The sequence below is a fragment of the Poecile atricapillus genome, chromosome Z, assembly GCF_030490865.1.
Source record: "Poecile atricapillus isolate bPoeAtr1 chromosome Z, bPoeAtr1.hap1, whole genome shotgun sequence".
Lineage (NCBI taxonomy): Eukaryota > Metazoa > Chordata > Aves > Passeriformes > Paridae > Poecile > Poecile atricapillus.
Window position 1 is genome coordinate 143,725,490 of NC_081289.1, and position 23,488 is coordinate 143,748,977.

The 23,488-nt window shown below is 50.0% G+C and overlaps 1 protein-coding gene across 1 annotated transcript; it reads left to right on the forward strand.

The window, feature by feature from the left end:
- The first annotated feature begins 759 nt into the window (after positions 1–759).
- LOC131572670 (phospholipid-transporting ATPase IC-like) lies at positions 760–22,076 on the forward strand. Its single transcript, XM_058825929.1, has 30 exons — positions 760–790; positions 1,283–1,496; positions 3,913–4,016; positions 9,686–9,878; positions 11,886–11,983; positions 12,306–12,419; positions 12,904–13,002; positions 13,105–13,166; positions 13,615–13,687; positions 13,776–13,846; positions 14,175–14,257; positions 14,405–14,563; positions 14,730–14,818; positions 15,094–15,284; positions 15,367–15,575; positions 15,971–16,014; positions 16,142–16,298; positions 16,857–17,045; positions 17,273–17,385; positions 17,616–17,780; positions 17,881–17,992; positions 18,193–18,268; positions 18,360–18,492; positions 18,718–19,003; positions 19,618–19,841; positions 20,236–20,319; positions 20,594–20,839; positions 20,990–21,128; positions 21,209–21,339; positions 21,852–22,076. The coding sequence occupies exons 4-30, from the start codon at positions 9,698–9,700 to the stop codon at positions 22,074–22,076; spliced, it is 3,753 nt and encodes a 1,250-aa protein (XP_058681912.1). The 5' UTR covers positions 760–790; positions 1,283–1,496; positions 3,913–4,016; positions 9,686–9,697.
- The last annotated feature ends 1,412 nt before the right edge of the window (positions 22,077–23,488 follow it).

The following is a 23,488-nucleotide window of genomic DNA, read 5'->3' on the forward strand; positions in this document are numbered from 1 at the left end:
CCCCAACTCTCCAGTCCTTCCTCAAAAGGGTTTGGGAACCAGGAGTCCATTCTGAGCTTTTGAAAGGCCAAAAGGTTAAAATCCCGCAGCGTTTCCAAAGCTCTCGGTAATGCTGTACAGTCCAGCGAATAAGGAGCGATGAAGCCACCCTGTCATTTACAACAACGCCAGGAGGGAGGTCCCAGCTATCACCAGAGCTCCAGCTCATCCTTCCCCCGGGCTGCTGCTGGAGCGGCCACCTCCGGAGCGCCCCGGTCCCGCAGGTAGCGTCTTCAGCGGGTCCCAGAACCCCGGTCCCGCAGGGCAGCATCTCCCGCAGGTACCAGAACCCCCGGTCCCGCAGGGCAGCATCTCCCGCAGGTGCCAGAACCCCCGGTCCCGCAGGGCAGCATCTCCCGCAGGTACCAGAACCCCCGGTCCCGCAGGGCAGCATCTCCCGCAGGTGCCAGAACCCCCGGTCCCGCAGGGCAGCATCTCCCGCAGGTACCAGAACCCCCGGTCCCGCAGGGCAGCATCTCCCGCGGGTCCCAGAACCCCCGGTCCTTCACACCACATCTCCCGCAGGTACCAGCAGCGGCCGGAGGGTCCCGCCGCCCCCGAGCCCGAGCGGGGAGTTGGCGGCGGGAGCGGCCGCTCTGTGTCGGGCCGGGGCCCCTCCCCTGCTCCCCGCCCGGAGAACCGGGGGAACCCGTCCGGCCGGTCTGGCGGCGGCTCCCAGGGAGCCGGGGCGGGCGCGGGGCCGACGGGGCTCGAGAGGAGCTGAGAGAGCGAGAGGGGACCCGGGGCACAGGTGGGGCCGGGGCCGGGGGGCTCCTGCCCAGCGGCGGCTGCGGGGCTACCGGAGAGGGACCGGGGATTTGTGGCTCCCGGAGAGGGGCCGGGGCTGCCGGAGAGGGGCAGCGGGTTCAGGGCAGGGCTGCCGGAGAGAGGCCGGGGGTTCAGGGCTGCCGGAGAGGGGCCGGAGCTGGCGGAGAGGGGCAGCGGGTTCAGGCTGCCGGAGAGGGGCCGGGAGTTCAGGGCTGCCGGAGAGGGGCCGGGGCTGCCGGAGAGGGACCGGGGCTGCCGGAGAGGGGCCGGGGCTGCGGGGAGGTGCCGCCCCAGCCGCGGTACATCCATCCATCACCCCCGGACACGTCCAGGGCCACCTCCGCAAGAGTCGCGCTCGCTGCGGGCCGGGGGTCGGGGCAGGCTCTGTCCCGGCCCGCCCCGCCGCACAGGAGGGGCCGGAGCTGACCCAGGGCACACCCGGAACGCCTTTCTTTCTATTCTCTTCCCTTCCCAGAACATCAGCTGCTCGGAACGGTGATCCCACGCCTTGCTTCGGAGGGTTTAAAGCCCGGCGGAACAGAACGGCTGGCAGCGCCCACCCGAACCCCACGGGGATCGGCGTTCCCCTGGCTCCCAGCCGCGGGATGTGCGGCCGGTGATCGCGGAACCCCGAGTCTCTCCAGTTTAAAGAAGTTTAAAGAAGGTGCAGAAGTTTGCCGGGAGGTCAGGTAAGGCACGGGGAGCCTGCCCAGCTCGGCTGTCGCGGCCTCCCCGAACCCCCCGGGCACCGACTCCAGCTCGTGGCCCTGGGCTGGATGCCCTGCTCCCGGTTTTCATTCCCATACCTATAAATGATGAAAACAGCCTTCAGGGCTGCGGGGTGATTACTCATTAGTCAGTGTTTGTACAGCCGTCAGAGCAGCAATAGGTTTCTGCATTAAGGAACAGTAATTCTGCAATAGAAAATACTGGACAAGTTACCTGTGAGCTCAGTGACTTGCTTGCAAAACAAAACAAAACAAAGCAAAACAAAACAAAGCAAAAACAAACAAACAAAACACACACAAAAGAAATCGGTGTCTCGGTGCTGTTACCTCGTGCTCGTGCCTGTGGTTTAAACATCATCCCTTCCCCGGAGCGGGGATGGAGCTGTGCTAAATGGAGCAGCTCATGGAGCGTTTCACCGCTGGCTCGGCTGGCAGCAGGAGAGCTCTGAAAACCAAGAGGCCGAGCAGCGGCGGCAGCCGGGGCAGGGAGTGACGGCCAGGGCTGATCGGTCCCTGCGGGACTCGGCCGGGGAAGCCAGGGCTGCTGAGGCTTGCGGGGCTGCCTGGCCCTGGAGCATTCCCCAGCCGTGTGTGGCTGCTGCCCGAGCCCCTGGGTTAACTCTCTGTAAGTGCCTGTGCTGGATCAGCCTTGCTCAGCTTTCTCTCTGGCTGTGGGATTTGATCTGTCTTTCTCCTCAAAGCCTGGTTTAGAAGTTGTATCTGGCCATTTTTGAAGTTTTCCTTGTCAGCTTCTGTGCTGGTGATCACCTTAGAGCTCGCTCCTGTCCCAGGCCTCTGTCTCTGTGTTAACTTGTAGCTACCATCGAGATTATTTTCAGTAACTTCTAAACTGTTCTCACTTAGTTCTGCCATATAAGACAGCGTGTGAATGTTCTGGACCTTTGCTTTGGGGTTTGGGATGGTGAATTCCAAAAGCCACTTGTGCTGAAGCTGTTTTAGAACGAGCTGCAGTTTATTTCTCTGCTCTCTTGTCGCTGTGCCTGTTGTTTGAGGGCCGAGAGTGTGAAGCTCTGCCTGCTCTTGAATGTGGAAAGGAGCTGTGTCGGTGTTGTTTCAGATCAGAGCGGTTTTGATGCTCTCCCTGGCCGTGGGCTTTGTCAGACCTCTGTTAAATGAGATGCTTTGTGCAGCTGTAACTGAATGCAGGATGTTGGCCAGGAGCTTCTGAAACCCAACCCTGGCTCTGTCAGTGACTTACCCAATGGCCTTGGGCAAATCACTTAACCTCTGTGTTTCTGTGCTTGTCGGGGTGAAGGGTATGATTGTGGCTGGAGAGCGATCCTCTGAGCCCTGCTCGAGCTCTGTGGCAAGCTCACAGGATCCTTCTGCACTTCTGCAACATCTGCTGGCTTTCAAACTCACAGAATCCTTCTGCAACATCTGCAACATCTGCTGGCTTTCAAACTCACAGGATCCTTCTGCACTTCTGCAACATCTGCTGGCTTTCAAACTCACAGGGTCCTTCTGCAACCTCTGCTGGCTTTCAAGCTCACAGAATCCTTTCTTTGCTGGCTTTTCCCCATGTCTTCTGACATGAAATATGTTTTTCATTTGAGTTTGAAGATTGATGGTGGTAGCAAAGATGTGCACTAATGTCTTTACAAACAGGGGGTTTGAAATGCCTCTGCCAGCCTCAAGGCCTGAGTTTATCACAGAGCCCAGACAGTGACTCCTGAACCTCAGGGTAATGGACAAGTGTTTCCTCACAAAGCCTATCACAGAGCTCAGAGAGCCTGAACGTCAGAGCTGGGGGTAAAATGCCAGGTCCAAAGGGGGATGTGTGCCAGGTGTACCATCCTGGTACCTCAGCTGATGTGGAAAGGAAGAGCACAACACACACCCTGGAGTTTAGGATGAAAGGAGGCTGTGTCCTCCAGAACCCCAGAGAGAAACTCCACAGGGGTGCACCCAGAGCACTCTCTCCCTTCATTTGAATAAAGTTGCAGCACTCCTCTGTCTCCTTGCTGGACACTGGCTTTTCATAGCGTGATTTTTCCTCACAATGGGCAATTTCAGCAAGTTCATGGGTGCTCTTGGGTACAAAATGCTGTACAGTGATGCACAGGGAGATGCTGAACAATGTATTAAAAATGAAAAAATGGCGGTGAGGAGAAGCACTGCAAGGGAAAACAGGAAACAAATCAAGAAAAGAACCATTTGCCAAAGGGACTCTGTCCCTGAAAGGAGGGACAGGAGCAGCACAGAAAGGTCTGGAGAACTAAGCAGAAATCTCTCTCCTAAGAAATTTCGCAAGGCAAATCAATTTCATGATTTTTTTAAAGAAGAGTTTTTTGTTGTTGTGTGCACACGAGGTGGAATCAGCCAATAAACCATTTTTTTACATTGTTTATTGCAGATGGAGCCTGAGTTGAATCTGAGCACAGGGAATTCCCTGTGAGTGGCCGGTGCCAGCGTCTGTGATGCAGTCTGGGCTTCAGTCACACCCTCCATCGGATAAAGGTCAGGGAAATGGCTTTGGTGTCCATTGCAGATGCTGCCAGAAAAGGTGTATAAATGGAATTTCCAATCTTGGTAGCAGGAAGTAACCTTTATTTAGTCCAGTTAAAAATACCTGCTGGTTTTGATGATGACTGTGATTGCTAGGGAAAAAAACTCTATAAAGTTCCAAACATCTTCTACTCTAAACAATGCAGTTTAAGTGTGCACAAAAATAATTCTTTTTTCCTCTATGAACCTCAGTATGGGCTGTTATATAAGGTGAACCTCGAAAGCAAGGTAACACCCTCAAAAAAGCAGATTGAAACCCTTTCAGAGTACATGGAACCTGCAGCTTGAGCAAAGGTTAGCAACCCCCTTATCTTCTGCAAAGATAGCTTGCCTTGCCTTGGACTTTAAATGACAGAGCTCTGCAGGTCTGTTAATGAGAAATCCCAGGGCAGATAATGGGGAAAATGATGATTTTGTTTATGCAATGGCACATCTTCACCCATTTTTGCGTAACTCCAGGCAGCTGGTCTGTAAGATGTGGGTGTCTTTCTCAGAGTGATTTTCTGTTAAATTCTTGGTGTCTGGTTAATCTCTTGTGTCAAATCCTGATGGCTTATTGGGATAAATTAATTATATTGGAATGTCCTTCATACTTGTTTTCATACAAGTTTTAATAAATAGCTACACTGGGGAGTACACAACAACCTCTGCTTTCTATTTTTAATTTTTTCCCCAAGATGGGACTTGAACATTTGTCAGCAGCGCAGAACTGCACCGTCTCTCCTCTCTCTAGAAAGTTTCAGGGTCTTGGTGTCTCAGCTTCCTTCACCAGGTGTGTGGTGTGTTCAGGAACTGTCACCTCCCAGCAGCTTTTTAAAGCAAGCTGTGCAGAGCTTGGTGGTGCCAGTGTTGCAGTTTTGCTCCTCCTTTGTTGTTTGCCTCCTGATGGTGCTGGTGATTTGGTTCCCGGCAAAGGAAACTTCTGTGGGTGTTGCAGGTTTGGCTGTGCACGGTAGCAATTAAAAAGTCTCTTGGAGCTGGAATTAGTCCTTGGTGCTCAGAGTTTGTCCAGCCTGCAGAGCAGCAGTGGGTGCCTGTGTTCAGGTGTTACTGTGAATCAGATCCACTTTGTGTTTAAAATCGGTGTGTGGTGTGCTGGTGATGAGGGGCTGGGGCACAGCAGCACTCCATGGTGCAGGTGACTCGATGGTGACTCCTGGCACCTGCAGGATGGGGTCCCCAAGGATTTCCCACGTCTCAGGGACAGCTGGAGTCGGTGGTGGCTCTGCTGTGTGGAGATCTCGGGTATGACACGTTCTGCTGTCCTGGCTCGTGTGGGTGCACGGCTTCCCCAGGAGCCTTTTGGGTTTTTATCTGCAGCCATGCTGGAACTGCTCTGATTGGAACCTTTTGGGGAGGGACCTGAGCCACCCCGAGTTAGGCACGTGCTGGCAGGTTCCAGTGGGACTGTTTCCAGGCTCACAGTGCAGGGAAGATGTGCAGGGTCAGGAGCTGGGTTTCATTACCTCAATGCTCTCGAGTTCAGGTACCTGAACTCCTGGATTCACCTTCTCTGGGGCATCCCAGGAGCTGGGCTTTACCTTTCTTAGGGTGCATGTGGCAGCCAGTGGTGTTTCTGAACAAATGATTAAGGGAAATCATCCCCTTCAAGATATCATTTTTGGTGTTCAACTGCCATAAAGTAGTCATTCAGGGAAGTACTTGGAGCTGTGGTGTGTGAGATAGCTCTACAGATTGATCAGCTTTAAGCATGTCATTTACAGGGCAATCTCCCTGAAGCTCAGCAGTGTTTGGAGTGAAGGTTATTTCCTTGGTCTTTTTGTGCTGATTCATGCTGTTTTAGCTGCTGTTTGCTTTTCCTCTCCAAATGTCATAAAGATTACCTGGAAGGCTGGAGCTGTTCAGGAGACCCTTCTATCTGCCTGTCCAAGCACTTGTTCCCAGAAACATCTCATATCTGCTGTGAGTAATCAGTGACCCAGCTCACGGGTTGGAAGCAACCCCAGTTTCTCATTTGCTGGTTTCCCTACAGCAGCTCTGGTTCCAGGGAATGAGTTGCTGAATACATTTTTCATGAAGGCCCATACCCTGTGAAAGCCCTTGGCCAGGATCCCTGAGGGGAGAGCACAAAGGCAATATCCTGCTGTGGGAGGCAGAGGGAATATGAGGGATATGAGCTCCTGCTCCCTCCCAGGCTGGCTCTGTCCGTGTTCCCGTTTTGGATCCGACTCTCCGTTACTGCCGAGGAGAGCAGAGTGGGACAGCTGAGGATGGCAGCATCATTACTGAGGGAAAATCCAATTGGGGTGCTCATGTATCTGCCAGCAGGTCCCTGTGGGACAACTGAGGATGGCAGCATCATTACTGAGGGAAAATCCAATTGGGGTGCTCCTGCATCTGCCAGCAGGTCCTTGTGGGACAGCTGAGGATGGCAGCATCATTACTGAGGGAAAATCCAATTGGGGTGCTCCTGCATCTGCCAGCAGGTCCTTGTGGGACACCCCAGCCCAGAGCAGCTCTGGGAGTTTGTATTCAGCCCTCCTGTCAGCAGGTTTTGTTTTGCAATGCCGGATGTAACATCTAGCAAAGAAATTAATCTTACGTGTCTGAGGATCAGGCTCTGCATTTAAATACTTTTTAAAATGCCAAGTTAAATCAGTGAAATATCTTGCTGTAGCTTTTTTGTCCTAATTGAACTCCAGAGACCTAAAGCAGTTCAGAAGGGTCTCTCTGGGTTACTTTTTGTACTATTTGAGTTTGCTTTATGTTTCTGCTGCTGTGCTCTGAAAGAGCAGTGTGTGGCCAGGTTTGAGCAGCTGTTGAGCTTGGCACTGCCAGGGTGAGTGAGGTAGTGCAGAATACAGTGCCAAGGATAGGAACATGCAGGTGTGGGCTGTGCACGGGCTGTGCTGGCCAGCAGGTGTATGATGGTGAGGTTTGTGCTTCACATCTGAGGTCTTCATAGCCATAATAAACACAAAATAACAGCTTTAGGGGCATTTTAATCCTTCTACTATGCATGTCCCTTCGTTAACTTCCAGGGCACTTTGAGTGATGATCTGATTTGCAAGAAGTCACCCCAGGTTCTCACAGCACTGTCATGTTCAGTGACTCTCCAGAGAGGAATTTAGAGTAAGATTGCTTTGGGTTGCTGTTTACTGCCTTGAAACAAATGCATTAAGTGGAGTTTTTACAAGGTTTAATTTATTCCAAATTATCTGGTGCGTGCCCTGAGGCAGAAGTAGACACCAAACCTGAGTGGAATTTGCCCTTTAAGTAAATAAACTGGATCAGGTGTACCTAAACCTGTGATTAATACTATTTTGATCTCCTTTACCTCCCCATGTATCCATAGCACTATTGAATCAGCAGGATTTCCTGAGCTAGAAGGCAGAGCTGGGAGCTGGGCATTGCTCCCCACCCACCCAGGCAGTGTGAGCTGACACTTCCTCTAGGCTGAGGTGCTCAGTGTGAGGTTTTCCGTTCTGAAGCTGACCTGAAACAGTGTGAAAGCCCCTGCTCTCAAGTCAGGAACTAGAAAATGAGGGCCTTGCAGCCAAGAACCAGCTTTTAAAAGTATTCTCTGAGTAACAGCAGCTGTGTTGTTCCATCTCCATGAGCTGTTTCCACAGTCCTCAGGATGGTGACTGCATCAAAAAACCAGTAGTGGCCTCCTCTGTTCTTGCCATGTTTGTTCCCCTTTAGTTTCTGCTGGGTGCTGCTGGGTGCAGGTTCTGCTGGCTGTGTGCTGCCCTCTGTTCCCCGCTGCCTCAGGCCCAGCTGGCATCTCTGCAGCTCCTGGCATCTCCCCTTTCACACACCTTCCTCTCAACCTGCGGCACGTCCCAGCCAGCCCTTCCCTTCCAGACCAGGTGTCAAGAAACCTAACTCGAAACCAATTTGTCAGCCTGTCACGGGAGGGTTCCTGTGCCCTGGGTCCTGCAGCAGCTCTTGTCTTGTCTCTCCCAGCTGCGGGAGCTTTTCCTCAGGCTCCGGGCTGGCTCCTCCTGCAGCATGCTAATGCTGTGCCCGCAGCACAGAGCGTTTGTGCTGCCTGCAGGGGAACTCTTAATGACATCTCCTCTCTTAACGAGGTTTTCCAGTCGGCAGTTCAGTTCTCTGAGGAGGGAAAGTGACTGCAGTTAATTTATCCTTACCCCAGATCACTTTGCTGGCGTCTGTTCCCGGTGAGCATCACCTCTGGTGGCTCTGCAGGAATTGCCGTGGAGCCACACATCTGTCATGGAAAACAAAAGCAGCACGGTTTTGACATCTCATCTGACCCTTCTCATTACTAATTCGTTCATTAATCATTAAGCAGTTAATCAGTAAAGTTTAATAGACTAACAGCTGAATCTCTGTGTGCCAGGAATATGAGCTTGTTTCGGTTGCTGTGGAGTCAAAGACCTGGTGGCATTTTGTGTTCCAGGCACAGTGTGTGGGAGGAACTTGTTCCCCACAGCACAAGGGGCGTCAGCAGGACAGAAAGAGCTAAAGCACCAAAAAGAAATAAATCAAAATATCACAGTGAGGTATTCAGGGGCCTGAGTTGGAGCTTGGAGGTGTATTCCCTGACTGCAAGGCTATTTAGGAAAACACGATCTGTAACAGGTTCTACACCTGTTAGGGACCAGCTGTCATTCTCCTGGGTAATTCCATCAGGGAGAAGCCTCCAGCAGCTTGGCTGGGAGAAGTGGTGTGGGTTCCTGCACACTTGTCCTGGTGGATTTGTTGTGTTTTGTGGGCTGTCAGTGTGTGCTGGGCAGGCCCTGCAGTGCTGTGGCTCGCAGCGTGGCGTGCCTTGGGCTCCCTGCCAGCAGCCTGCCACCGGAGCAGCGCGGGCCGTGCTCATGGAATATTTATCTCACTCTTACCGCAGATATTAGGGAGGGGAGGTGATTCAGCTTGGCAAAAAGCAGAAGCTGAGGGGGTGTCAGCAGCTTTGGTGCCTGCCCTGCTGGTTGCTGGGTTTGTTAGCAAGGGCCATGCCTGGTGGTGAGGCAGGGGAAGCTGCTGTGCAGTTCAGGGTTAGGCTCCCCCCCAGCGATGGCTGGAGATTCCAGACTCCAGGCACATGGGCACAGCTCAGCTGGAGACCATCCCTCCTCTGCTACAGCTCAGGCCTGAGCCAGAATGCGTCCTGTGGTGTGCTGGGGTGTTTGCACCAACAAGTGGGATCCTGCAGTGACAAACACTGCTGCTCAGCCCGTGCAAGAGAGAGGAACGAGGCTGCTTTGGGCAGGCTGGGATGGAGGATCAGCTGTGTGACCTGAGCCCTGCATGTCTGACCTGGCTCTCGGTGCTCAGTTCCGCGTCCCCCTGTGGCCAAGCAGGGCTCCAGCTCCTGTGGCTCCTCACGGTGCAGTGGCCAGACGTGTCCGTGCGCTCCCCGGCTCCTCCGCCCTGCGTCAGAGCACACGGTGCTGCGCTGTGTAATTAATCACACGTAGCACAGCAGTAATGAGGGGCTGGCTGGGGCAACAACTGTCCCCTGACTCTGCTCAGTGCTGGAAAACTGAGCCCGTGCCCTGGGCTGTTCTGGGGAGACTGGTTTCATATGTGGGGTTTGGTGAGCGGTACCAGCAGAGGAAAATTAGAGATGTGGTTTGCGGCACTCGCTACGTGAGCTCTTTTCCCTAACTTGTCCCAAACCCTGGCAGGCTGCTAGCAGGATGATCTCAGAAAGGGATTCAGAGACCACCTTCGAGGAGGATTCCCAGCCCAACGATGAGGTGGTGCCCTACAGTGACGATGAAACAGAGGACGAGTTGGACGCTCGGCAGCCTGGGAATGAGCTGGGACCGAAGCAAGCCAGCAGGGAGGCTGAGGAGATCCGAAATCCTGGGAAAAAAGGTAACAACATCCTGAACTGGATTTGGGCAGTACAAGATGCTGGATGCAGAGGCTGAACCTCAGGGACCCATTGGACTCATGTGTTTATTTGTCAGGTATGGTTTGGGATGGCTTATCTTACTCTGGAGGAGTAACTGATGGTGGCTCAGTTCAACAAATGCCAGAATGAAACTCAGCTTCATTCCATCCTGCAGCTCTGTGCCACTGCTCCTTGCGTAAAGATAATGAGCTGCGTGGTGACCTCCTCTTAATTAAGGCAGGCCCTGGATGTGCGTGGCCTGTGCTCTGGGAACTGTTCACACAGACCTTCAGCTGCTTGTTTTCCCAATCCTCTGGGCTCCAGCATAACCATTTTGCTGTGCTCAGTCAGTGTTTTGCCTGGATTTCTGCTTGTGCAGAGCAGATTTCCAGCTCACTGCTCATTTTGTAGGCTCCAGAGTTTCCTGAAAGGTAAAAGGTGAGTGGGAGGAGTTCGAAGGGACCGGCAGGTACAGCTTGTGGCTGCTGCCGTAGGAACAGTGGGAGGAGACTTTCTGGCATCCCTGTTCTGAGCCTCTGCCCAAAAAAACATCTGGAGCTCCCCTAAATTCCCTTTTCTCATGCTGCAACACGAGGATTTTCAATGTAACCAGAGCCTGTGTCATTTATACAGATTTTCTCCTCTTTGTGTGGGAACAGTTGATCGGCTCTCATTTCATAACCACCTGTTGTTATGTTTTCATTTTACAAGCACCTGTCACATGTTTAGCTTAAGATTTTTTTAATGATGACATCCTTTAAAGTTGATGAATTACCAAAGCAGCCTGCCAAAACATTACGTGTTAGCACCACAGTTTAAAGTAATTTTGAGGAGGTTGCTTCCTGCAGCTTTTACCTCAGACCTCATTTGCCAGTTTTCCATCAGTTTTATCAGCACAGCAATGTTTTTGGAATGTGTAAAAGAAACGTTTATGTTTTTCTTTATGTCCTGTCATTTTGACAAAATTTAGTAACTTTCTCAATTTATGGGTATAATCTTTCAGATCAAAACGTGATTCTTTGAAATAAATATTTCTCTATTATCTTCTGGGCTTGTAAGCAAGCCTCTGGAAATGAAAGTTGTGTAGTCACGGGAAAAGTCCAGATACATCAGTCTGGAATTTCCTCTGTGGTGGGTGAGGGGGGAAAAAAAAAGGTCTTTGGATTTGGGTTTTGAGGTGTGAGTCGCGGCCGTGGCACTCCTCTGCCGCCGGGAGTTTCACCCCGTCCATGGGTGAAGAGGATCTGGTGAAACAGGGAAGAGCATCCAGCAGGGACAGTCACTCCAGCTGGAGGACAGAGGGGATGCTTGGCCGCTGAGTCAGGAAAGCTGCATTTCAAAATCTGCCTTCCTCACCCTCCCCAGGCAGGCAGAGCTGCCGGGAACCGCCTTCCAAAGCTGGGGAATGAATTCCTGGGATGGGAAACCTCGAGGTTTCCCGAGGGTGTTGCTGGAATGGGAGCGAAAGCGGTGAAAGAGCAGGCACAGACAATTATTTGATAGATGCAGCTCCTGCTCCTGAGTGCTCTCACAATCAAACAAAGCGGTGGCTGAAGAAATAAAATGAGCCCTTCAGATTTGTACTTTTTTATGGGTGTGAACAAATACTTGCCTTCAAAAGATGAGCTGACCTCTTCCAGCAAGACGGACAGCCGGGTTGGAGTGCTCAGCGCTTCACGGGCCTCACAGAAGTGAACTAAAAGAGGAGAGAGAAGGGAATTTAACATGAATAAACGTTACCCTGCAGCTTTCCCACAGACCTTTCAAATGTTAAGCAACGCTTCTTCCTCTGAATGTACTTGAATTGCTGGGAAAGACAAACAGGCTGGAAACTGAAAAGGTTTTTTTAAGGATATGTACTATAAAGCAGGTACCAGCCGAGCTTCATTGAAAGTACCTTTAAAATGTGGATTTGAGAGAAAACCTGAAAGTGGCAGATTTGTTCCCACATGTTTATAACGCTTTTCGATCCCTTTTATCCCTTCCAGACTGCAGCTGGCAAGTTAAAGCAAACGATCAGCGCTTCTATGAGCAGCCGGGCTTCAAGAGAACAATCTTCCTGTGCTTCAAAAAAAGCAAATATGCGGTAAGCTGTTTTATCCCAATGAGGTGCTAAATGTCGGGTGAATGCTTCCTTAATCCCTGAAGATCTTTTTGGGATGGTGAGTGGTGTAAAAAACCACCGTTCACAATTCCTCAGTGCTTCCAGCAGAGGCGGGCGGGGGGGGGGGGGGGGGGGGGGGGGGGGGGGAGGAATAACTGGGCTGGGGTTTTGGAATGGTAAATCAAAGTATCAAGAGACTTGTTTAAGGTGAGGTGGAGAATTAGGAGCTTAAAAATACACACTGTGCATTTGTGTTGGAAGGAGAGGCTCTGCTGTGTGACTGATGTTTGGATTTCTCCCACAGGGAAACGCAATTAAGACGTACAAGTACAACCCCATCACTTTTTTACCTCTGAATCTGTTTGAACAGTTCAAGAGAGCAGCCAACTTTTACTTCCTTGTTCTTCTCATATTGCAGGTAAGCGAGATGGAGAATACTCACTGGGAAGGGAATCTGAGCTCAGTAATATTTATGACACAATTCAGTGCTGTCCTGTCAGGGAATTGAGGGGCACTGTCTGCCGAGACCAAACCCATCATAGCAGAAACTGCAATAAATGTGGATGAGCTATAGCACAGCTCTGGGATGAGCTAGCTGCACAGAATTAGAATGAACTCGTTGCAGAGCTCATGAATTTCATGAGGAAAAGATGTCTCTTGAGTTCATTTCATAAATCAGAAGCACCAACAGTATATGAGCCAGTGCAATTGTGAAGGGGAAGCTGATTCCTAAGCAGTGTAACAGCCAAACTCCTCCCACAGAGTTTTGTTCATTTTCACAACCTGACTTAAAATTGTCTCTGATGTGGTGTTTTTTTCTCTAGTCAGGTGACTATGAAATACCTCTGATTTAGATGTGATTGATGATCCTGTACTGAACTGATTTTATTGGTCTTTCGTAGTCGATTCCTCAAATAACGACGCTGTCGTGGTACACAACGCTGGTGCCCTTGCTCTTGGTGCTGGGAATAACTGCAGTCAAAGACCTGGCGGATGACATTGTAAGAACCACGTTCTGTTCACTGAAAAGCAAAACCCACCCAGTGTAGCTCATTTCTCCTGTTGTGACAGAGCAGGGAGTTCATTCTTTGCTCCGCTTTCAGGCTCGTCACAGGATGGACAATGAGGTTAATAACAGGACATGTGATGTCATCAAGGATGGAAGGTTGGTGTGTTCCCCTCTGAGCTCTGTGAGTGATGAGTGTTGCCCTGTTGCTAAGCTTTGCCCCAGATCTGAAGCTGTAGGTGATAGGAAAGGTTCAGCTCTGATCTCCACTGCCTGCCTGAAAACCTCAGTGAAGCTGGAAGAGAATTGCTTAAAGGAGTGATTTAAAATTAATTCACTGGGACTAAATCTGTGCTAAGAGCAACAGATCTCTTGTCTCCTCTTTGGAGAGAAGGACAGGAATTCCTAGCTCAGTGAAGTGGGAAGAAAAGAGCTGGGCTGACTTCTGAGCTGTAGACCCTCAACGAAATTGCAGTTTCTGAAAAGCAAACCCACAGCGCACCAAGAGCTCATTTTTGTTCTAAGCAAAGTTCAATCCTAGAAGATTTATAGAGTGCATCGTGTTCTAGATTAAAGAATAATAATTATTAAACTATCTTGATATTAGGTTCAAAGCCACTAAATGGAAAGATATTAAAGTTGGTGATATCATTCGTCTGAAGAAAAATGCTTTTGTTCCTGTAAGTGCTTCAGATACATTTGTTTCATGTTTCTAGAGAGTTCAGGAGGAGTCTGGCTTTATTTGAGGTCTGTTTATTTATTCCCTAGGCTGATATTTTGCTGCTGTCCAGCTCAGAACCGAACAGTCTGTGCTACGTGGAGACAGCTGAACTGGATGGGTGAGGCTCTGCTTAGGGATGTCTGGCAGTTCATTTGGGCTGAGTAGGAAAAGAGCAAGGAATGTGTATGTGCTTGTTAAACCACACATGGGTAAATGTATCCAGCCGCTGATTCCCACAATTGAAGAATCACTCAAAACTGTCCACTGCAGACACATCAAAAGTGTTGGAGAATGTGGCATGGGAAGAAAGGGAAAGGATATGGACTTATTTTTTACTTTAGTACAGGTTGCCCAGAGAGGTAGTGCTACCTTAATTTAATTGTGCTTAAACTTCTCTCCTGTATCCGTGGCTTTAATAAAATCACCTTTTAATCCTTTCTTCTTAGAGAGACCAACTTGAAATTCAAAATGGCTCTAGAGGTGACACACAGACACCTTCAGGAAGAAAGTGCCCTGGCAGACTTTGATGGTGGGTACATCTCTAACCTAATGCTGTTAGAACGTAGCTCAAATTGTTTGCAAGTCAATAAATGTAAAGCTACTTCCATGGTGGGTACAAATCAGTGCATTTGGATTTAATTTGTACATTAAACACACTCTCCTCCAAATTTTCTAGGTCTGGTTGAATGTGAAGAACCCAATAATCGACTGGATAAGTTTACAGGAACATTATCCTGGAGAAACTCAAATTATTCCCTGGATGCTGATAAGGTTTTGTTGCGTGGCTGTAAGATCAGGAATACAGATTTCTGCCATGGAATGGTCATATTTGCAGGTGAGTAATATTTCCCCACTAAGAGCACACCTGTAGAGTGAAAAAGGATCTTCATCTTACAGACACCAACTGTATTTCATATCCCACTTTGGTAAAACTATAATACTGATGTGTGTTTGCTTATCCTATCTTTCCTTTTTTTTAATTTTTCACTCTTTATTTTTAGGTGCTGACACAAAAATAATGAAAAATAGTGGAAAGACAAGATTTAAAAGGACAAAAATTGACTCCCTCATGAACTACATGGTTTATACTGTAAGCCTTTTTGTTTAAAATTCAGATTTTAAGTGAATAGTGAATGCAAAGTTAGGCAGCCTCTTCCTGTGTGTGTGTAATAAATATATTTTGGCTTTTTTCTGGCCTGCTGAGCTGGGATGGAGTAGGAGGAAGTGTGAAAGGTGCCTTTGTGGGAAACATTTGCTCCATTTCTCCCCACAAATACCCGTCACATTCTGTTTGGAACACGGGGATTTGGGATTGGAGTGGAGCAAGTGTTTCTGAAGAGTGAGAATCCTGTGTGTGCCCTGCAGATCATCGTGGTCCTCATCCTGCTGTCGGCCGGGCTGGCCATCGGGCACACCTACTGGGAGCAGCAGGTTGGCAACTCCTCCTGGTACCTGTACGATGCGCAGGACTTCAGCCCTGCCTACCGGGGCTTCCTCAACTTCTGGGGGTACATCATTGTCCTCAACACCATGGTGCCCATCTCCCTCTACGTGAGGTAGGAAATCCCTCAGGAGGTGTCGCTGCGCGGACGCGCGAGCTGCGGCCGCGAGTGAGAATGTTCCCTCTCTTTCATTCAGCGTGGAAGTGATTCGCTTTGGCCAAAGCTATTTCATCAACTGGGACCTGCAGATGTACTACCCCGAGAAGGACACGGCTGCCAAGGCCAGGACCACCACGCTCAACGAGCAGCTGGGGCAAATCCAGTACATCTTCTCAGACAAGACTGGAACCCTTACACAGAACATCATGACCTTCAAAAAGTGTTGCATAAACGGGCAAACATACGGTAAGTTGTGCAAAGCCTGTGCAAGGAGGATGAGGAATTGTTGGAAATCAGGTACATACGAGTTATCTTAGTTCCAGCTGAACTTCCACAATTCACACCTGGCATTGGGTAAAGCATAGGGTTGAATTGTTGAGGTTTTTTCCCCACTTACAGAGTGGAAATTAAGGAACTTTATCAGGAACTTCTCAGCTTTCAGAAAAACTGAAAATTGGCAATTTGCACAATTTTTTGTACAAATTTACTTTCACTAGGAAGGCTTTGGGGCCAAAGTCAAGGAGCAGACAGGAGCAGCAGTTTGTCCTTTTCCTTTCCTTGCAGTGCTAGGGCAGTTCACGTTGTAGATGTGCTGAGCTCTGCTGTGCCTGCTCCCCTGACCGCGGGTGCTTCCCTTGCAGGAGACAGCCGGGACGCAGCGGGGCAGCTCCAGAGCCACCCAGAGGTAGGTTGAGCCCAGCTGGATCCCTGGAACGGGAACGCTCCCTCGGCAGAGCGCGGAGAGGCGCGGGTGGGCACACAGCAACGGCGCCTGGGCTAACTCAGACTCTCTTCCCCTGGGTTCTAAGCAGCAAGTGGATTTCAGCTGGAATACGTACGCTGATGGAAAGTTCTTATTCTATGATCAATATCTGATAGAGCAAATAAAGTCTGGAAAGGAGCCAGAAATCCAGAAGTTCTTTTTTCTGCTTGCAATTTGTCACACAGTCATGGCTGACACTTCTGATGGTGAGTGCAGCTTTTGGTTGGTTTGTTTTCCTTGTGTAGCAGAAAACAATAATTCAAATTCAGTTCTACAAGGGAGAGATCTGCACCTAATGCTGATATATTAAGGGAGGAGTGTTAGGCTGCCCTTTTAAATTAAACAAAACTAAATGGAGGGGTGATCAGCTGTTGAATTTGTGAATCACTGGTCAGAAGTTTCGATTAAAACATGGAATATTAATATTGCTTTACTCCCATCTTTGTGAAATCTCCATGGAACCAACTGTGTCCTGTCCTTTCTTGTTCCTAATGTTTTTGGGGTTTCCACTCACTGTATTGGTGTCTCTGGCCAAGGATTTGTCTTTTGGAGTTCTTTTTGGAAGTGGTTCAATGACCAGATTGAGAAATTAGGATATTGAGGTAGAAGGCATGGGAGTTTGCGTTAATCTGTGTGGGGAAGCAGGCTGAGGACTGATTCAGGTGTGAGGGCTGGGTGGGTTCACAGTCACTGCTCTGTGTGTGTGTGTGAGCTGCAGCAGTGCCCAGCTGGATCCTGAGCATCTCCTGCCTGCAATCCCACAGGTCAGCTCCATTACCAGGCAGCGTCCCCGGACGAGGGGGCCCTGGTGACGGCCGCCCGGAACTTCGGCTACGTTTTCCTCTCCCGAACACAGAACACCATCACCATCAGTGAGATGGGGGTCGAGAGGACCTATGATGTCCTGGCCATCCTGGATTTCAACAGCGACAGGAAGAGGATGTCTGTCATCGGTAAGCTGATGGCCACCAGCGCGCACGGAGAATTTCAGGGGTGAAAAGGGGTGTGCAAAGGAAGCTGGCGTCGAGAATTAACAGCCGTGTGACAGCCCTGGGACACCTCTGAGTCCGTTGAAGAAGGAATGCCATCTTGTGCTTTGGGACATGGCAGTAGGCTGAAAAAGCCAATCTGAAATGATTCCTTTATCTGAGGGTGCCACCTGTGCTGTTTCCCTCTGCAGTAAGAGAGACCGGTGGCAATATCAGGCTGTACTGCAAAGGGGCCGATACGGTGATTTACGAGCGGCTGCACCCCAGCAATCTAAAGAGAGAAGCCACAGAAGAGGCACTCGATGTATGTTTTTATTTTGTATGCTCTTTTTAAAAAAAAATTGTTTATTTCTGATAATAATGTTATTAATTTCCTTTTCCTAAGCTATTAAGACAAATGGAAACCTGCAATTAGTTCTGAAAGTTGGATTTGTTTTGTCGAACTTGTCAAATGCTTATGTTCTTACCCTCACGTTTGGATTGCAAATGAGGAGTTTTCTTTTGTGGATATGTGTGGTTTTAATTATTTTTAAGGTCTTTGCAAATGAAACTCTCAGGACACTCTGCCTGTGCTACAGAGACATAAGCCAGGATGAATTTGAAGTGTGGAATAAAAAGTTTGTGGAGGCCAGTTTAGCTACAAGTCACCGGGATGAAGCTCTGGACAAAGTGTATGAAGAAATAGAAAAAAACCTGATTGTAAGGAGCTGTGCATTTTTAGTACATTTCAATTGTGTTATTAAAAGAAAGTTTCAATGTTTCAATGCTACTGACCACCTGTATTTCAAATCCCTTCCAGCTGCTTGGTGCAACAGCTATTGAAGACAAACTACAGGATGGAGTTCCAGAAACTATCTCCAGACTCTCCAAAGCAGACATTAAAATCTGGGTGCTTACTGGTGACAAAAAAGGTGGGGTTGCTTACACCAAAGAGCTGAAAACTGGAGGGTTTTATCCTGTTCATATGCACTGCGGCATTGAAAGGCAATTCTCATACTGAAACATAAATCAGAAATTACCTAAGAGCACTTGAGCTGCTTCTGGCTGCTCCTAACAATTACTTGTGACAGAACTTTCAGTAAATACTTTCCTCTCTTAATTTTTTTGGTAGAAACTGCTGAAAATATTGGATTTTCTTGTGAACTCTTAACAGAGGAAACGGCCATCTGCTATGGAGAAGATACCAGGCAAGTGAGAACACAGAGGAGTTCATTTTTGGGATTTGCAGTCTGAGCCTGACCTTGGCTTTTCTGCAACAGTTTCTCCGTCTCTTTCCAGTGCTCTCCTTCAAACGAGGCTGGAAAACCAGAGGAACAGCGCTGGATCCAGTCCACATTCCTCTCTCAGGATGAACGAGCCCTTCTTCCAGGGCAGCAGAGATCGGGCTCTAATCATCACTGGCTCCTGGCTGGTATGTACCAAGGCTGTTCCCCCGAGTGTCTGGGGTTTTGGGGCACCACCAGGTTACAGTGTCTCTCACTGAGAACTCCGTTCCTTTGTCTGCTCGAGCAGTTCATTAAAATGCCAGAAATGGACACTGGGAGCATAATGACCTCAGGTGTGATGTTAGATAGTGCCTGGAGCAGGACTGGAAACGGTGCAGAAGGGAACTTAGTAAGTTTTACTTTTTTCACAGAATGAAATCCTGCTGGAGAAGAAAAAGAAGAAAAAGAAACTTAAACTGAAATTCCCCAGAACAGCAGAAGAGAAGAAGAAACAAACAGAAAAAAGGAGAAGGGCAGAGGCCTACAAGGAGCAGCAGCAGAAGAACTTTGTTGATCTGGCCTGTGAGTGCAGGGCTGTGATCTGCTGCCGCGTGACGCCCAAGCAGAAGGCCATGGTGGTGGATTTGGTGAAGAAGTACAAGAAGGCCATCACCCTGGCCATCGGAGATGGGGCCAATGATGTGAACATGATCAAAAGTAAGGCAGCTGTCGAGCTCTCTTGCTAGGACAGATCTCCTCTGGCCTGCTCCTGCAGTCTCTCCACTGTCCCTCTCTGTCAGAAGACTCTTCCATCTGCTTTGCTGCCGTGGGGCTTTTACCTTCTGTGCCTGTTTCCCTTTCTGAGGAAGCACTTTAGGAAATGGTTAGTGGTTTTTTTCCTGATCTATTTTAATTTTTTATTCTGTATGCATCCCCTGAGCAGGGAATTGAATCCCATCTGTTCTCACGCTGTGTGTTACAGAAGTGTGACATAAAGACCAAAGCAGCAGCTTGGCTGCCCCTTGCCTGGTGGCATTAGCCATCCCAGATTGTACCTGCTGCTCTTTGAACAGCTTCTCAAGAGACCCCAGTGAGAAACAAACATCTAGGATAAGGTTTATGTGCCAAGGGTGTTTGTAAACTGCCTGGCCAGTTTGTTCTGGACTTTACTCCCTCCGTCCCATTGCTTGGTTCTCTTTGGTGAATTTCCCAGGTGCATTCTGACAGAACAAGCACTGAGAGAGAATCCAGGTGACAGTAGAAATGTGCCCCCGGTCCTGCTCCTGTCCCTTTGTCCAACCTGGTGTGTGGTGTTTGTGTTCTTCACCCAGCTGCCCACATTGGAGTTGGGATCAGTGGCCAGGAGGGGATGCAGGCTGTCATGTCCAGTGACTACTCCTTCGGACAGTTCCGCTACCTGCAGCGGCTGCTGCTGGTGCACGGGCGCTGGTCGTACATCAGGATGTGCAAGTTTCTGAGATACTTCTTCTACAAAAACTTTGCCTTCACGCTGGTCCACATCTGGTACTCGTTCTTCAATGGCTTCTCTGCCCAGGTAGGAAGGTCTGCTCGTGTGGGATAACCACAGGCGGATGCTTCTGTCACTGCGGAACAGCAAAGACAGCCTGGGAAGTGCCAGGAATGTGAGGCTGTCACCAGTGGTCTCTGCAGGAGGATGTGATGGGTGCTGAGCGAGTTAGTTAAGAGCAGTTAGGTATGATTGCAGAGCACTGAAGTCAGGATCATTGTTGTAGAGGGAGGAAGATTTGCAAGGAGTGGGGCAGCTCAACACAGACTAAAGAGCTTTAGCAGAGCCTTGAGCCAAGGTGCTGCTGCCTCTGGGTGAACTTAAAGCTGTAGCAGAGCCCATGTGAGCTTTCTCAGGAACTGGAGGGGAAGGATGTAATCAAATGAAATCCCTAAATCCTGCAATTCCACCTCTGTTGCAGACAGCCTACGAGGACTGGTTCATCACTCTGTACAACGTGCTGTATTCCAGTCTCCCGGTCCTGCTCGTCGGCTTGCTCGACCAGGTATGCCCGTGTTGTTAGAGAAGATGAATCCAAAGGCATCTGCCACCACGTCTTTAGGTTACACTGGTTGCCGTGAAACAAGAGGAGTTTGGTTTTGTGGCTTTTAAGAATGTCTTCCTTTTGCATTGCTCAGTGCAAATCCCTGTTGTTGGAAGGAGAAAGGGATCTGCCGTTCCCTTTGGGACACGGTATAGTTCAGCTTCTCACTCTTCAGAGCTCACGCTGAGAACAACAATTCACAACAACTTTCTTTTTCGTTTTCCTCTTTATTAAGGATGTGAGCGACAAACTGAGCCTTCGATTCCCCAGGCTTTATATTTTGGGTCAGAGAGATTTACTTTTCAACTACAAGAAGTTCTTTTTAAGTCTGCTCCATGGAGCTGTGACTTCACTGATCATCTTCTTCATCCCGTACGGAGCCTACCTTAAATCTATGGGACAAGACGGAGAAGCCCCTGCAGATTATCAGTCCTTTGCTGTCACAGCAGCATCCTCTCTGATATTTGTTGTCAATTTTCAGGCAAGTAAGCTTGGTTTCCTGAGCTTTGGCGCTCTGAGAACACTTTCTGTTCACTGCTCTAAAATTTCTACACTAAAAATGTAGCAACATGCAAAAAGTTGTCATTATTTGGAATCAGTAAACTCATTTGGCACCTCTGTTTGCTTTTAGATTGGCCTGGATACATGTTACTGGACTTTTGTTAATGCTTTCTCAGTATTTGGGAGTATTGCACTTTACTTTGGGATCACATTTGACTTACACAGTGCTGGAATCCACGTTCTCTTCCCTTCTGGCTTTCAGTTCACAGGTCAGTCCTTGTGGTTTGTGCTTCTCAGTCCTGCCTCATGTAGCTTTGCCATAATTACCTTTTGCTCTTTTTATTCCCAGGAACTGCTCCGAATGCTCTGCGCCAGCCCTACCTTTGGCTTACCATGATTTTATCCATTGCTATTTGCTTACTGCCTGTCGTGGCCCAGCGCTTCTTATCCATGACAATCTGGCCTTCGGAGAGCGACAAAGTGTGTGAAATCTGTGTTATGTGGGTGACTATGGCAGGAGCGTGTTTACAGGGGCTGCTGTCACTGCTAAGCTGTGCTGTCCCTGTGTGGAAGGTTTCCCTGTCCATGGCAGGGGTGGGATGGGATGGGCTTTTCCATTCCAAGCCGTTCTGGGATTTTGTGCTAATGTTAGAGACAAGTAAGTGATGATGCCCTTGGGAGAGGTTCACAAGCCTGGCTTGGGTCCTGGGGGAGGAGGAATGGCTGCAGGGCTGGCCAGAGGCAGCAGCTCAGTGAGGGCTGTTTCCTTTTGTGCCTGGCTGAGATCTGGTGATGCCACCGACACCTCGTGAGGCTGCTGAGGGCCCCGGTTTGGGCTTGATTTAGGTTCTGCTGGAGTGCCAGGGTTCATGTCAAGAGTGTAGGGGGATAGGTTTGGCTGCTTCTGCTCTGCCTTGAGCCAGCACAGCTACGAAAAGAGTTCAGGCTGTGCCGATGTGCTAACGCACGACCCACCGCGTGTTTGCGTGCAGATCCAGAGGAACCGTCGGAAGTACCTGCTGGAGGAGCAGCAGTGGAAGAGGCGGCAGAGCGCGTTCCGCCGCGGGGTCTCGGCTCGCCGCTCCGCCTACGCCTTCTCCCACCAGCGCGGCTACGCCGACCTGATCGCGTCGGGGCGCAGCATCCGCAAGCGGCGCGCCCCGCTGGCCGCGGTGCTGGCCGGCCCAGCCACCGGCTCCGGGGACACCGGCTCCTGATGGGCTGTGCTCGGCGCGCCCCGCTGGCCGCGGTGCTGGCCGGCCCAGCCACCGGCTCCGGGGACACCGGCTCCTGATGGGCTGTGCTCGGCGCGCCCCGCTGGCCGCGGTGCTGGCCGGCCCCGCCACGGGCTCCGGGGACCCGCGGGACACCGGCCCGTGATGGACTGTGTGCGGCGAGCCCCGCTGGCCGCGGTGCTGGCTGGCCCAGCCACCGGCTCCGGGGACCCGCGGGACACCGGCTCCAGGGACCCTCGGGACGCCGGCTCCGGGGACCCTTGGGACACCGTCCCGTGATGGGCTCTGCTCACTGCTGGCCACGAGCTGCCGCACCCAACCTCTCCGGACTAACAGAGAGCCTTTCTTAACTACGTGGCATAAGGATGTGAAGATTTTTATGTCTTATCACAAAGGTTTCTGGGTTTGGACTCCTGGGAACGCAGAAAGACCGAGAGCTCTCCGTGGAGCTACTGATCCTTGTGTGACAGTGAAGGATACATGTGCTGGGAACGAAAACCCAGCAGTGTCGGTTTTTAGCGATGCCTGGAATTGCAGACTTTTCACTTTTTAATACTGTGTTGGTACACAGCTGTATCTACATTTCATATTCGTCACTGAGAGCAATTTTGCCTGTGTGCTCCATGTCATGAACTGCTCAGACACAATGGCACACGGGGTGCTCGGCCTGGGGAGAGCCCTGGATGCTCCCATGGGAGCTGCCACAGGTGAGCTGGGATGTCTTTGCTGATAAACCCCAGCCAGCGTCAGAGTGGATTAGGAATCAGGATAGATCTCAGCTCTGGAAGCTGCCCCCAGAGCTGGCACAAGCTATTCATTTCAGTTCTGGACACAGTGATGGATAACTAGAAATCAGTCACTCTCATTGAAATGTATTTCACTTGCTGGTGCCTCAGTTCTTACAGTGTAAAAAGTGTTTTTATGAGTCTCTTTACTTTTGCACATTCCTGGAGGTGTTGGAATGTTTCACTTTTATCTACTTCCCCCTCCCGAACTAAAGTTAATTATTGAAATGGTTTTATAGTAAAAAATTATCACCGACAGCTCTCATTCAATGAAATGTACATTTCAAAAGTGTGATGCAAATAAATATCCGAAAGTCTAGTTCCTTGCAATGAGTCCGGGCATTAGACTCGACCATGCTGGAGTGTCAGCACCTCCCGGGGACAACAGGGAAGGGAAGGGAAGGGAAGGTGCGGGAAGGTGCGGGAAGGGAAGGGAAGGGAAGGGAAGGTGCGGGAAGGGAAGGGAAGGTGCGGGAAGGGAAGGGAAGGTGCGGGAAGGGAAGGGAAGGTGCGGGAAGGGAAGGGAAGGTGCGGGAAGGGAAGGGAAGGGAAGGGAAGGGAAGGGAAGGGAAGGGAAGGGAAGGGAAGGGAAGGGAAGGGAAGGGAAGG